Below are 14087 nucleotides of genomic sequence, written 5' to 3' on the forward strand. Positions count from 1 at the left end.
TTCATACAACTTTTGCCGGCCACTGCCCGCATGTATCTGGCCAGTACGGCAATTTTGATTTATCTCGAAGAAAATTGTCAAAATAATGCTCACATTTCCAAGCATGTTTGAGAAAAATAATTATAACATTATGTCAGTAAAAACCACGAAGTTGACTCAATAAACATCCTTCCTCCTCTCAGCTATTCTCACATATTCGATGCATTTCTTATTGGGGGAAAAACTATCCAATCTTTCAAGTTGAAGCAAATAACACATATTCACAAAATTTCATTAAATTCGGTTGAGCTGTTTCGGAGAATAGCGTGAACGAACACCGTGACATGGGATTTTTATATATTAAGATTTGTATGAGTATTACGAGGCCGCAATAATGCTGAAAATAATATTTTCAAGGTAACTTTTGGGTAAAAATCGTGTGTGTGGTGAATCAATAATGGAATAGGTAGATACCTATTCCAGTATATGTAAAATAATGGAAATAGGAAACTGAATACGAAATAAATAATAGTCAAAATATATTGCTTGCCCCTATAATATCATCATCATATCAGACTTTAACTGTCCACTGTTGAACATAAGTCTCCCCCTTGGGGGGTTTTCCCAAACTTGGCAGAAGGATTGGCAATCGCAATTAGGCTATGGAGATATTTTAAGAGGGACGCTGCGACCTATCCCTCGCCCTCCCTTAGTCGTCTCTTACGACACCCACGGGAAAGCAAGGGGTGACCTATTCTATTCGTATGTCAGGACCACACGGCTAATAATATACTCATATAAAAATAATAAATCTAAATTATTTAAATTATTTTAGGGTTTATGTTGCTATTTCTTAGACTGGTTTATTACTCATCTAAGTAAACACATGCTATGTTTTCTTTATATATTTATTGACAATATTACAGGCGATACTTATCGTTTTCCATAAGGTGGGCCGTAAGCTTTTTTGTCGTTTTAAAGTTGCATAGATTAGAAAAGATTTAGAAATAGACTTTAATGTATATCCGTTTTATGATTATAATTTTTTTATAATAATTTACGATTGTATTCCGTATAAAGAAAAACTGACTTCAATTATCGCAAACCCAATTATTTTGTTTTACAAACTGGACTACTGATAAAATTTCTGGGCACTAATCTTAAAATATATCTTCTGATAAAAAAAAAATGTTCTAAATCAGTTTATAACTGACCGAGTTATGAGGTAATAAACATAAAAAAATTAACAAACAAATTTAGAATCTTTTTAACGTCAGTTGAAAATGAACTTGACTCATTTTTTCTCATTGATATTTTAACAAATGTGTATCTGGCATGTAACAATAATTATCTTTCAGGAATGTCTAAGTGTGAACAATTAGTTTAGCTTGACTAAACTATAAACAGTTATTTTTTTTAGACTATAATTTGCATTTGAATACTGTATGGTTTGTGTCTTGTGACGAACATGCAAGCGAATCGATTGTAGTGTGAAGTTGGAAGGATTTATTACTTTATTACGCAACGATTAAGATTTAAAATTAAGTACATTTTTTGCTACTCTAATTGTACAGTGACAATGTTTTTATTTAGAGACAATGAAAAAAAAAATGAGATTTACGTTGTAGTATATGGATCTTTAAATTGTATTTTTGGTTGTGATTCTAGTAAATTGCGTATTATTTGTTGATGGTATTGTTTGTTTATGTACAAAGATTTGTTTTTTGTTCGAAATACAATTCTTAATTATAAAGATGAATAAGTTTCTCAGCGCCCGTGTGGTCCCGGCATAACATAGGTCACTCCTCCATTTCGCATAAGTGTCGTAAGAGGCCACTAAGACAACTTAATAGTCTTTGTAGAGAGAATAGGCAGGGGCGTCCCTATTAAAACATCTCTAAAAGCCTAACTGCGGTTGCCAACCCGCCTGCCAAGCGTGACAACTACTGGTAAAACTCCCCTTATGGGAAAGACTAATGTTTATTTATTTATTTAAGGCAAAGAAACAGTTAAAATAATTCATAATTAAAATATAAGTAAACGAAACAAAATTAGACAATACTAAAATTATTAATAATTATTATTAATAAAAAAAAAATATATATATATAATTGCATCCCCCACTTTCAGTAAAATTACAATTGTTTTGAAAGTGAATATTATTACTTTATTTCGTGCTAAAATCAGTACCCATAATTATATTTCTTTTAAATAACAGATATCAATATTCAATTTTCAATATTTCTAGCCGACGTTCCGGAGTCCGTTCATAGCGGGAATCATATGGCACATTTGTATATTCCGTATATAGTTTGTATGTCATGCAAACTTCATGCGTCCATTCGTCTCGCAGATCATGCAGCACTCAGTACGAGTATATTCGTATACTTATAATATTTTGTGTAAATTTAAATGCGTCCTTTTAAGACAGACACTATATGGCGCACCGTATATTTCATATGTTATGTATTGTATTTAACTAGCTTTATGCGTCTCTTTATAATGGAAATCATACGGTATTTTACGTACTTCCATATACTTTTTAAATTTACATACATGCAAGGTGTACATTAATTAAAAGACTTTTTTTCTAAAAACATATTCTTGTTTTATTTAGAAAATTAGTACAGATATCTATTAAATAAAATTATTGATAACAAAGTAAATAAGATTTCTCATAATAACATTAAACAAAAGTATTTCTTTATTTAAGTCGTATTCTTTTATAAATTGTCTAAGAAAATCAGTACTAAACTCTGTTAAATGAATGTAATGAATACAAATAAAATTTCTTACAGTAATATTAAGCATCAACATTTTTAAATCGAAGCACTTTATTATTTTATTTACCTAACAAAATCGGCACAATTCTAATCCTATGAAATAAAATCATTATTCAGAACAAAGCAAATAAACACTTTTAATTATATAAAAGAATTTATAATTACAATCAAATATTTGTTTTATCTTTGTAAGAAAATCAGTACAATCTGTAAACTTATAAAAAAATGTTATAAAAACAAACAAGACCTCTTATAATAACATTAACTAACAAATTTTTTAACAAAAATCACATTATTGTTAAATCTATAGTAAAATAACTAACGTCAGCAATATTAATAAATCTGTAAGCTTAATATAAATAATATTACTTAGATTGAACACTAACACGCACATCTTAATTATATTAATATATGTATATTTTAAATAAAGAGTCATATTAAAAGATAAGCAAGTTTTTGGAGTAAGTTTGCTTCAAATAAACCAATGTAATGATAATTATCCTATTTTTTAGAATAAATATTTTGAATAAAAACTTTAATTTTGAGCCAGTCTTTATTTTGTAACAGTTCTGGGTATTGTCCTTTTAAATTTTCGCATTCTAATTTTCTGGGAGGTTTTTTATTTTGTATATGGCTCTTGAAAAATTTGGTAACAACTTTCTTTTGTTCCATAGACCAGGGTACTAAGTTTCTCTTTTTCCCTTTTTCAATTCTTTTATCTGTTATTGTCATCACCTGGTGATTAGGTTCAGATATTTTATTTTCAATCCAAATTCCAGGTTGTACACAAGAATTTTCAACTGACAATTGTGGTGTGGGTAAATCGAAATCTAAAATATCATCATTTACAATTTTTTCTTCTTCCTGCAATTCTTCATTTAGATCTAAATCTATTCCATCTAAACCTTTCCCTCTATAAGCATCTGCTTTTCCATCTTCCATAAGTATTAGAAGTTTTGAAATTTTAGCAGTTTGATACACATCATCTGGCAATCTATACGATTTCTTATGAACTTCATTAGTATGCCCCATGAACGTAGCTAATTGTTCCAGATCATTTTCAGACATACTAAATATTTGTGATAGCGTCGCTAAATGTTTTCTCAGTCTTGTGGAAGAAATTGCTTTCGGATTTTTTGCTCCAGATAATCTCGAGTACCTTTCCAAAACTTTATACCCATATATCGAGTTCTCAAATCCTGGGTTCCCAAACAGTAATTTATTTGTTGTAGAAACAAATTTGTCCCTTATTGTAAGCAGAAGTTTTATATCACCTTGAACTTCTTTACTAAATAACACGGGAACCTCACGTCCTCGTTTGCCTCTAACAACAACTCGTTTAAATGTTTTTACTAAAACTCGCTCAGATGCACTTAGCGTTCGATCGAATTCTTCATATTTTTCAGAAGTATTTAGGTCATTTTCCAAGTAATCATGTAGCGTAATTCTTTGAAGTTCCCCAGGTCTGCGCCGATTCAGTAGCAAAACTCTGCAATATATTGTCTCTAATAATTGTATGTATACCCCAAGGTGATAAGAACCTTCTTTAATTTTATTGGCAGCTTCTTCAGCGTGTTTGTTAAGAAATTTTTTTAAAATTTTTAAATCATTTGCTAAAGGTATTATGGTAACTTTATTCCACTTTTTTTTGTTTAGATCGGACGCAGCCTGACTTGAAACATCATATTTCCAATTAGAATCTATAAGGTGTATCAAAGTTTTGAGGCCCGCTTCTATTTCAGCAGTGTTTACTTCCATGTATGGCCCTTGTTTTTTTAATGCAAGCATAAATGCTATATTGCAGCACTGCTTTATGCTAGTAGAAATATTCATTGCAAATGTAGGCGAATCAAATCTATCTTTTTCCGAGTCATATTTACCTACAACCTTTGTAGCTGACACTATAAGATCATAATATTTCGGATTAAGTGCACCTAATAAATCTTTCACCGATTGATCTTTTTTTCTTATTTCAATTAACAATTTAGCTAGTTCTCTCATTTTTCTAGAAATTACATTCACAAAATGCATTTCTCTATGATTTTTCATATATTGTGACCCAAATGCACAAATGAGCAAATCTGATTTAGCAACAAACGATATCTTATCAGGTCTCATTCTGGGGAATACGGTTTCTTTAAGTTTTTCATCGATTTTCAAATGTTTTATTAACAAATTTTGTGCTTCTGATTGCACATTTTTAGTATTTTTTCCAGTGCACTTCTTATTATGTTTCCATAAAAGATTTCTTGAATAAAATCCTAAGCAATTAGTGCAAGGTAAATAATTAGTATATTTATGTTTTCTCATGGGCTTCGTCACTTCGACAGAATTTTGTATAAAATTTCCTTTTTTTCTTAGTTCCGTAATAAGTTTTTTTCTTGTTATACTTTTTTTAGGTACTGATAATATTTTTTGTACTTCTGTTTCAAGAGCATGGTTTCTTAGTAAATGTCTCGCAAAATTTAGAACTAAAGTTTCGCAGTAAAAACAAAAGTCTTTATTACGGATTACTTTTTTTGAGGGATTTTCATATTAGGTATTACTATCTCATTTTTATTACTGTCTCCAAGAACATTATTATTAAGGTGTATAACTACATCTTGTTTCGAAGGATAATTTTTATTGCATGAAGAGCTCTCAATGGAAATTATTTCGCCGCAAGAAATATTATTTTTATTACTAATATGACGACTAGTACTATCTACGTCTTTTGTTGATTCTTGGATGTTTCTTTCTAATATGACGGGACAGTTCATGTTCTCTTGTAGGAATGATTCATCAGAGCTAGTCTGCAAAAAATACATTTTAATTTTTAATACATAAATTTAATGTATTTAATCATTATGATGTTTTTGAGAAACATAATACAAAGTAGAATTCAATGATATTTTTTAATATAAGAATAAAGTATTTAACATTGAACATTTTTTCTTTTATAAAAGAACAAATGATAAAATAATTATACATGGTTTATAGAACAATGTACAGTACTGATAATACTGATGACATTGAACAATATACTTCTATAAATGTAGTCGAAATAAGAAAGCATTTGTTGAGTTTTTCACATAAATAAAATTAGTATGAAAAATTAAAAAAATAATTTTATATTTAGATTATACATATTTCTTAAATGAATTAGGACTGATATAACAAAATATAGAAAAATCTAAATGGAAAGTATTAAAAATTCAAATAAAAAAAAAATTGTCTCCTTACGTCATGTGCTGACGGAGTGTAGTTGGAATCTGTTCCCGAATTGTAATTACTTGAGTCAGACATTTCCTATAACAAAAAGACGATGTGGTTTAATAAAAAAATAACCTATCTGCTGCGTTTTAAATTTTGTTATTGCTGTATGTGAATAGATAGGTAACCAGTTTAAAATTAATGATGGTTGGCAATAATTTACTGAATTATTTCCATAAAGAACCCCACCATACTATAGGTAACTATAGTATAAAGGAAAAAAGATAATTACCTCATTATTTGTTGAATCTGATGATAAATTCACTGATGTTTCAGTTTTTTGACAGGAATCTGAAAATAATAAATAATCCACTTATCTAATAGATTTATAGGTAACTATAATCTCTTTTTTTATAAATGGTGGTAATATTAATATATCTTTGCATGATTTTTATTGTTATAACATTGTGTAAAACAATTGGCTAAAATAAAAAGATTTTGTTAAAAAAATTAATCTTAGTTTTAAAATTAAGGTATTTTTTTTTATAGAAATCATTATTTTAAAAATAAAAAAGATAATTTTTTATACAACTTAGAACGGCAAACAAGCTGATAGCCCACCATCCCACGCAGATGGAAAGTGGTAACCGTCGAAATCAAATTAGGCAATAGTACATAACTAAATAACACAAAAGTATATTTAATATACTAAGAATGTCTATTATTTCTGTGCGATTATAAATAAAATATGTTAGGTAACCTTTTTAAGTACAAAAACATTCGTCTTCCGGGTAGTGATCGTAAATTGCATATTGACAAATATTACACCAAAAGAAAGAACTATTACACAGCTTTAGTATATCATCACGATTCATAGATAAAACAAAATGATTTGGAATCGAATCAAGATCTTTTGTAATTTTTGTGTCACAAACACAACATGTCTTATTTAAAACAAAATGAGTGGAATACCACGGCCACAGTGGACAGTGTTTGTAATAACTTTTGAAGTCATTTCTATTAAAAAATCTATCTACATCAATAACAATGACCATGATGAGGTCGTGCGATTTATAACGACGAATCGACTACTACAACTGTCTTGATTTTATTGTATGTTTAAGATAACTAAATTATATGTATTAGTATGTAGGTAAGGACGTAAGATTATGTCCTTAAAATTTCTTTTAATCTTCTAACATAAAGTATACTTACTAATATAAATATTAGGTACTTACCTTTCAATAATTGTAAAATTCTCATACTCCTTTTCATTTTCGTTTCCAATATTCACTCCTGATATTCACTAAACTCACGTATATAACCTTTGCAGCGTCCTCTCATAAAGGACGCTAAATGACCATATGCCACACCGCTCTTAAATAAATAAACATTACAACGCGCGAATTAAGACAGCTACCCCCTCCCCCTCCGTCTCTACTCCTTGTCATACGTTCCCATATACGCTTTACTAACGGAAGCAATTAAATAATGAATTTAGACAGATAAAAACTTGAAAATTATAATATACGGTAGTGGCATTCGCGGAGTAATATATGGAAAAAAAGTTGTATATACGATGCGCCGATATACGGCGCACAGTATCGCCCTCCAAATGTTGTGCGACAAACCGCGGAACTAAAAAATACGCCGAATTACAATAAGGTGACCAAATAGCGTCCATGCCAATTTTTTGGTAAAACGTTATACTAACAATAAGGAGTCTGTAGCATATATATATATATATATATATATATATATATATGCAACTTGTATACACATAATCGTCATTGTCATGAACAGTACCGTGGATATCACATAACATACTATGATTCCTATGGTACGTATATCCGATACAATGCCATTCCTAAAGACTATGGCGTTATACCTCTGTATTTCCCGTAATTGCACTATCCAATTAAGCTGTCGTCCAGTAAGCTACGTCAGAACCTCTGTCTACAACAAAGAGTGGCTTATAAACTCTGACACCAGAGGGCGCCACTCTCACATATTAGTTTATTATTTGGAGTCAGGTCAAAAATACATGATAAGATAAAAGATGCGTACATATTTAATAGATGGAGTCAAGTTAGAAGATTGTCTTAACTCAAAATTTTGAGCTAGACGGTCCAATGTATTTTGATCTCTTTCGACACATATTTTTATAGATGAAAACTTGTACATCTGTCTTTTATATTAGATTAACCTAATACGATGTTTCCCAACGTGGGGCCCACGCCTCACAGGGGGCCAATTATGGAAAGGGGGGGGGGGGAGGGACAATTAAAAAATGGACTCGAAGCGATTTTAACCCTCTTGCTTCGGGCCATTTAAATACAATGCTACGAGTGGATATCGGTGCCAAATTTAACAAATAAAGTAAATTAAAAAAGATGCTGGAAATATTTATTAGGTATAATTTCGTTTGATATTACTAAAATGTCAACTGGGCGATTAGAGTCGTCAAGTCAACTTTGTCGGAAAAATTATGTATGGGGACATAAAAATTTTAGAAATGTTCAAGTGGGGCATGGCACGAGAAAGGTTGGGAAACACTGACCTAATATGAAAGCTAGGGCAAAATATTTAAGGGTGCAATACTGAATTTTTAAGGGACGATTAAAAAATGGTAACCCCTCTTGCGCTGTCGGTATACACTGGCGGGATGAAACTAATTAGGGATGATAGGTGAAGATGGTTTATCGTAACGAATCCAATAATAATTCAGTGGGGGGGAAGGGATTGTTAGTAATGCGGACTACCAGTCCCGTTACTAGCAATATACCTTGTCAGGTCGACCTCCTCGTGGTTCCCCTTGAAATTCATCGTGATTGATTTATTGTTAGATTCATCACGGTGGGCTAACTGACCTGCTTCATCCTCACCTATCATCTCTCACTGGTGCCCCGTCAGTGTATACCGATAGCGCGGGTGGGGTTACCATTCCATTATCATCCATTAAAAGTTTATTATTATTATTACAATGATTGCCAGGGGGAACTGCGTGGAAATCGACCTGATAAGGGGATATTGCTAGCAATAAAATTGCTAATCCCTCTTACCAATAATCTCTTTTTTTCCTGGATATGAACTGTCCCATTGCTAGCAGGATCTGGAAATCCTAGTGATTAATTATCGTTGAATTCGTCGTGATGGACCAGTTGGTCTGCTTTATCCACACATATCATCACTCACTGGTACTCCGTCAGTATGTACGGCATATACAGTATATATACTATTTCATTTTCACCCATAAAAAATAGTAAAAGCAAAATAAATCCCTTATCTTGCGTTATGTTGCAGGATTCACCTTCGAGTCCGTGTTAGAGATATGACAGTGGGGCCTAACTGTTCCATTGCTAGCAATATCTAGAAATTGCTGTGATTAATTACTGTTGAGTTCGTTGTGATTAGCCAACGAATCTGCTTTATCCTCACATATCATCTCTCACTGGTACCCTGACCGTATATACTGATACCGAAGGTGGGGTCACTATTTCATTTTCATCCATAAACAAAAAAAATTCTAAGAGTGGGCTATATTTTGCGTAATACTACAGTATTCAGATTCGAGTCCGTGTTGGGGATATGTCAGTGGGGTCTAACTGTTCCATTGCTAGCAATATCTAGAAATTACCATAATTAATTACTGTTGAATTCGTTATGATGGGCCAACTGACCTGCTTTATCCTCACATATCATCTCTCTCTAGGGTTTAGCTTCGAGTCCGCGTTGAGGCTATGACAGTGCGACTGGAAATACACGGGCATGCAATTTATTTATAGTAAACGCGTGTCGCGGGCGCGTAAAATCGTAAATTAGAAGAATCCGTAGTTCAAATGTGCGCCGCGGCGCGCGCGCTCGCTTCACTACACGACCGACTGGATATTGTGAATCGTGTTTGTTTTATTCGATAATCGTTTTTAATGTTAATCGATTCATTCGATTCATTCGAATTACGTGTTATCAATGTTGTGATTTATTGTGTTATGTTATTAAATCAGTGATGTTTGTTTGAAACGGTGAGGAAATGTTTGATTTTCTAATATATTCGTATTTAAGTGTAAACAAGCTTTAACACAAAGATTTGTCTCGTTGAATTATAATAAATAATATAAATAAATGAGAATTTATTTGCATATAAACATGGTAAATATATATATATATATGTTAACAATTAGTATAAGTTCATATATTTCGCCATAATTAGGCATGTTAAATTTAAAAACCTAAAATTTAATTAATGTCGATTGAATTATGGATATGGCTATGACCTATTCGTGAAATATAATTTAATTCAAATCCGATTATACGTTTAAATGTAATTAAGTAATAATTATTTATATGACTTATATTTTTATTATTAAATAATACAGGTATGGTATTTGTTTATATGGTTTGGTATGGTTTTGTATATATATATATATATATATATATTTATATTTTTAATATTTTATAATAGCAAGAAGGCAATTAAAGAAAAAAGGGTTTAAGTAAATATTTACTTCAATTATCTTACGAATACGACAAAATTGTGTCTAGATGATGTCTGTACATGGGAGACGGGAGACATACATACATACATAAGAGCAATACATGACAAAAATTAAAAATTTTGTCTGTCTGTCTGTCTGTATGTTTGTTGCGGCAACACAGATATTATTTATAAATAAAAATTTGATTATATTTTAGAAGCGATCTTGTTTGTTGATTTACCTTTCTTTTTTTTATTTATACTACTTAGAATGGCAAACAAGCTGACGGTCCACCTGATGGAAAGTGGTAACCGTCGCCTATAGACATGAGCAGTACCATGGACATTACAGAGTTTCGCCCATGATACCTCCCATGCGTTGCCATTCCTGAGGACTCAGATGTTATTCCTCTGTACCCAGTAAATTCACCCTTCAAACCGAAACACAGCCATGCAAACATAATTGCTTCACGATTGAAACACGAATGGGCCAGAGGTACCCAAGCGATCGACTGTTGTACAAAGTCTCCCTCTGGTAAATTCTAAATTCCACGCATACGAAGTCTAAAGTACATAACTCTATCAGTCGTAACCGATTTGGATTTTTTTTGTCTGAAAAATATATTTACAGATTGACGTCATAGAAATTTTATCAAAATCGGTTTAGTGTCTTTTCATTTTTATTTAGTTTTTTAATCAAAATGCCAGTCATTTTGAAAGAATTGAATTCAATTTTTTTTTGTGGAATGCAATCCTAATTTATTACTAAAAGGTGACATTCATATCTGGGACAGTTAACAGTAAAAGAGGTTAATTTAAAATAGTTTATTATTTTTGACGCTTTAACAACTTTCAACTTGAGTAAACAAATAAAATGAAACAATATGTGTACGACTTTAATCCGTAAGGGGGTAGTTAGAGGTAATTGTCGACCTTTTTTTTAACATTGAGATGCAATTATACTTCGGTATTGGAATACCGAGTGTAACGGTGAATTTACGAGTACAATTTATTTATTTGGTTTGGTTTTAAGTTTTTCTGTTTTTTTTCATTATTCTCTTAGTCATTTTGAAAGAATTGAATTCAATTTTTTTTTGTGGAATGCAATCCTAATTTATTACTAAAAGGTGACATTCATATCTGGGACAGTTAACAGTAAAAGAGGTTAATTTAAAATAGTTTATTATTTTTGACGCTTTAACAACTTTCAACTTGAGTAAACAAATAAAATGAAACAATATGTGTACGACTTTAATCCGTAAGGGGGTAGTTAGAGGTAATTGTCGACCTTTTTTTTAACATTGAGATGCAATTATACTTCGGTATTGGAATACCGAGTGTAACGGTGAATTTACGAGTACAATTTATTTATTTGGTTTGGTTTTAAGTTTTTCTGTTTTCATGTATATAAATATTATAATTTTATGATATGATTAGCCCGTCCCGGCTTCGCACCGGTGGACATTTTTACAATATTTTAAAAAAGTGATTATTGTGACATAACGATAATAGTTGGACATATAGTATTATATTTATTATACATATAGTATTATATTATACATATAGTATCGCGAAGTTTTTTGTAATTATTGATATTTTCTTTAATATTGCAGAACATACATTTGTTCTATCACCAATAGTTTCTGCAGCGCATGCGACGAAAGATATTTTATAGCATTTTTTTACACCTTGAGTTACGTTACTAAAGTTTTAGTAAGGATCCTTAATCTTTTCTAGCAATAAATATAGCTTATGTTACTTAAGGTGAAAGTAGCTTTCTAATGGTGGAAGAATTTTTGAAATGGGCAAAGTAGTTTTTGAGTTTATTCATTACAAACATACATACATATAAAAATACAAATTTTTCCTTTTTATAATATTGGTGTGGATGTAGATGTAGATAAGTGGAGAGAAATATACTGATAGGTAATCGTACTGAACTAGTATAAGTTAATATAATCGTGTCCATATTACATATTTTCTTTTAAATTATAAAGTCTGTAATTTATATATATATATATATATAAATATATATATATATATATATATATATATATATATATATATATATATATTAGAGTTATGATCATGGGTAGCTATAAAGTGATCGCTTTTGAAGCTTTTACTGAACGGAAGTTGTTATTAATTGAATTTTATGGCGGATACATTTAATTTGTGTCTCTCAATTTCACCGAAAACACTTCACTCAGGGTCAAATTATTGTATATTGTTTAAACAGGACGTAGTTATGCAGAAAATAGTCGTTATATTGTGTTACTGGAGCAAAAATGAAACTATTAATTATTATTATTTATTATTCATCATTATTATTATCTTTAATTAAAGTTTCATAAAAAATGACTATTCAGTAATCACTATTGATTATTAATTATTATTAAGTTTACTTAAATAAAAAATATTAATTATTATAGATAGATAGATAGATACCCTTTATTGTTTCCTCCAAAAGATTACAATAGTAAACTTATTATAAATATAAACAATTACAAGAAATAATCACAATGAGAAAACAATGGGCGACCTTATCGCTAAGAGCGATCTCTTCCAGCCAACCTTTGGATGGAGAGGAGTAATTTATAAACAATTTGGTGGGAGGCACGATGAAAAATTCTGTTAGTTCTAAATATGGCAGATGTGATACATGTAATAATATAAATATTATCCCTACACATTATTATTTTTATTATTCACAACTAGTATTTGTAATAAAATATTTTGTATACAATAGCTACTAGATATGAGTTTAATAAAACTATTGTGTTAGATAGGCGAATAGGCAAATTTCTTTTGTTGTGACATATTCGTCTCAACTTTAGACAGGAACGATCACCCAATAAAGGCGGTTCATTGGTGCACATGATACGGTCTAATAATTTGATAAGTCATATATCATAGTCTATAGAGTTTCAAACTGTTTGATGTTTATATGTTTGTTGTTCAATCACGCCTAAACATTATATCAAGTGACGTGTTTAACTACGAGCAGAGTTTGGTAGGTTTTTTTAAATAGATAGATAGATACTCTTTATTGTTTCCTCCAAAAGATTACAGTAGGAAACTTCTTATTAGATGCAAAAAATTACAAGAAATAATTACAGTGAGAAAACAATGGTTGGCCTTATCACTAAGAGCGATCTCTTCCAGGTAACCTTTGGATGGAGAGAAGTAATTATAGGTAGTTTGATAATGCAATGGTAACTTCACCTGCGCTAACAATATACGCTGGCGGGACACCAGTGAGGGATGATAAGTGAGGATATAAAGGCAGGTCAATTAGTCCATAGTGATGAATACACCAGGAATTCAGTACGATGGTTTCCAGGGGAGATTACGTGGAGATCGACCTGTCAGGGTATATTGCTGGCAATGGGACTGTCAGTCCATATTACTAACAAACCCTTCCCCCTTTAATAGGGTAGGGACTGCTAGTACCTTATCAGGTTTTAATTTGTAAACCATCATAGTTTAATATTAGTGAATCCATCATGATTATTTACTAATTTCTATTTAATGAATTTCATTTGGAGGGGAAGGGATTGTTAGTAATGAAGACTGAGAATCCCATTGCTAGCAATATACCCAACCAGGTCGACCTCCTCGCGGTTCCCCCTGGAAACTATCATGGTTAATTCCTGATG

The 14087-nt window shown here is 31.0% G+C and overlaps 3 protein-coding genes across 4 annotated transcripts in view; 1 reads left to right on the forward strand and 2 right to left on the reverse strand.

Annotated features, from left to right (window-relative positions):
• Nucleotides 1–3263: 3263 nt before the first annotated feature.
• On the reverse strand, nt 3264–4880 carry LOC128201936 (uncharacterized). Its single transcript, XM_052900367.1, has one exon. It carries the CDS (start codon nt 4878–4880, stop codon nt 3264–3266), a length of 1617 nt encoding a protein of 538 aa, XP_052756327.1.
• LOC128201987 (dentin sialophosphoprotein-like) lies at nt 4073–7369 on the reverse strand. The gene is made up of 4 exons (XM_052900702.1): nt 7193–7369; nt 6247–6305; nt 5985–6050; nt 4073–5554 (listed from the first exon to the last, which is right to left on the reverse strand). Exons 1-4 carry the CDS (start codon nt 7227–7229, stop codon nt 5273–5275), a joined length of 444 nt encoding a protein of 147 aa, XP_052756662.1. The 5' UTR covers nt 7230–7369; the 3' UTR covers nt 4073–5272.
• A 2438-nt stretch (nt 7370–9807) lies between these two features.
• Nucleotides 9808–14087, forward strand: part of LOC113510252 (hemicentin-2-like) — a 144486-nt gene continuing 140206 nt past the window's right edge. Inside the window, exon 1 of one of the 2 annotated variants that reach the window (XM_052900504.1) lies at nt 9808–9976. The gene's annotated coding sequence lies outside the window, so the exon portion shown is untranslated. The remainder of the gene's footprint in view (nt 9977–14087) is intronic. The other variant, XM_052900503.1, reaches the window with a different exon arrangement.

This window comes from Galleria mellonella, unplaced genomic scaffold (assembly GCF_026898425.1).
Source record: "Galleria mellonella isolate WM207_F2 unplaced genomic scaffold, CSIRO_AGI_GalMel_v1 utg65, whole genome shotgun sequence".
Classification (NCBI taxonomy): Eukaryota; Metazoa; Arthropoda; class Insecta; order Lepidoptera; family Pyralidae; genus Galleria; species Galleria mellonella.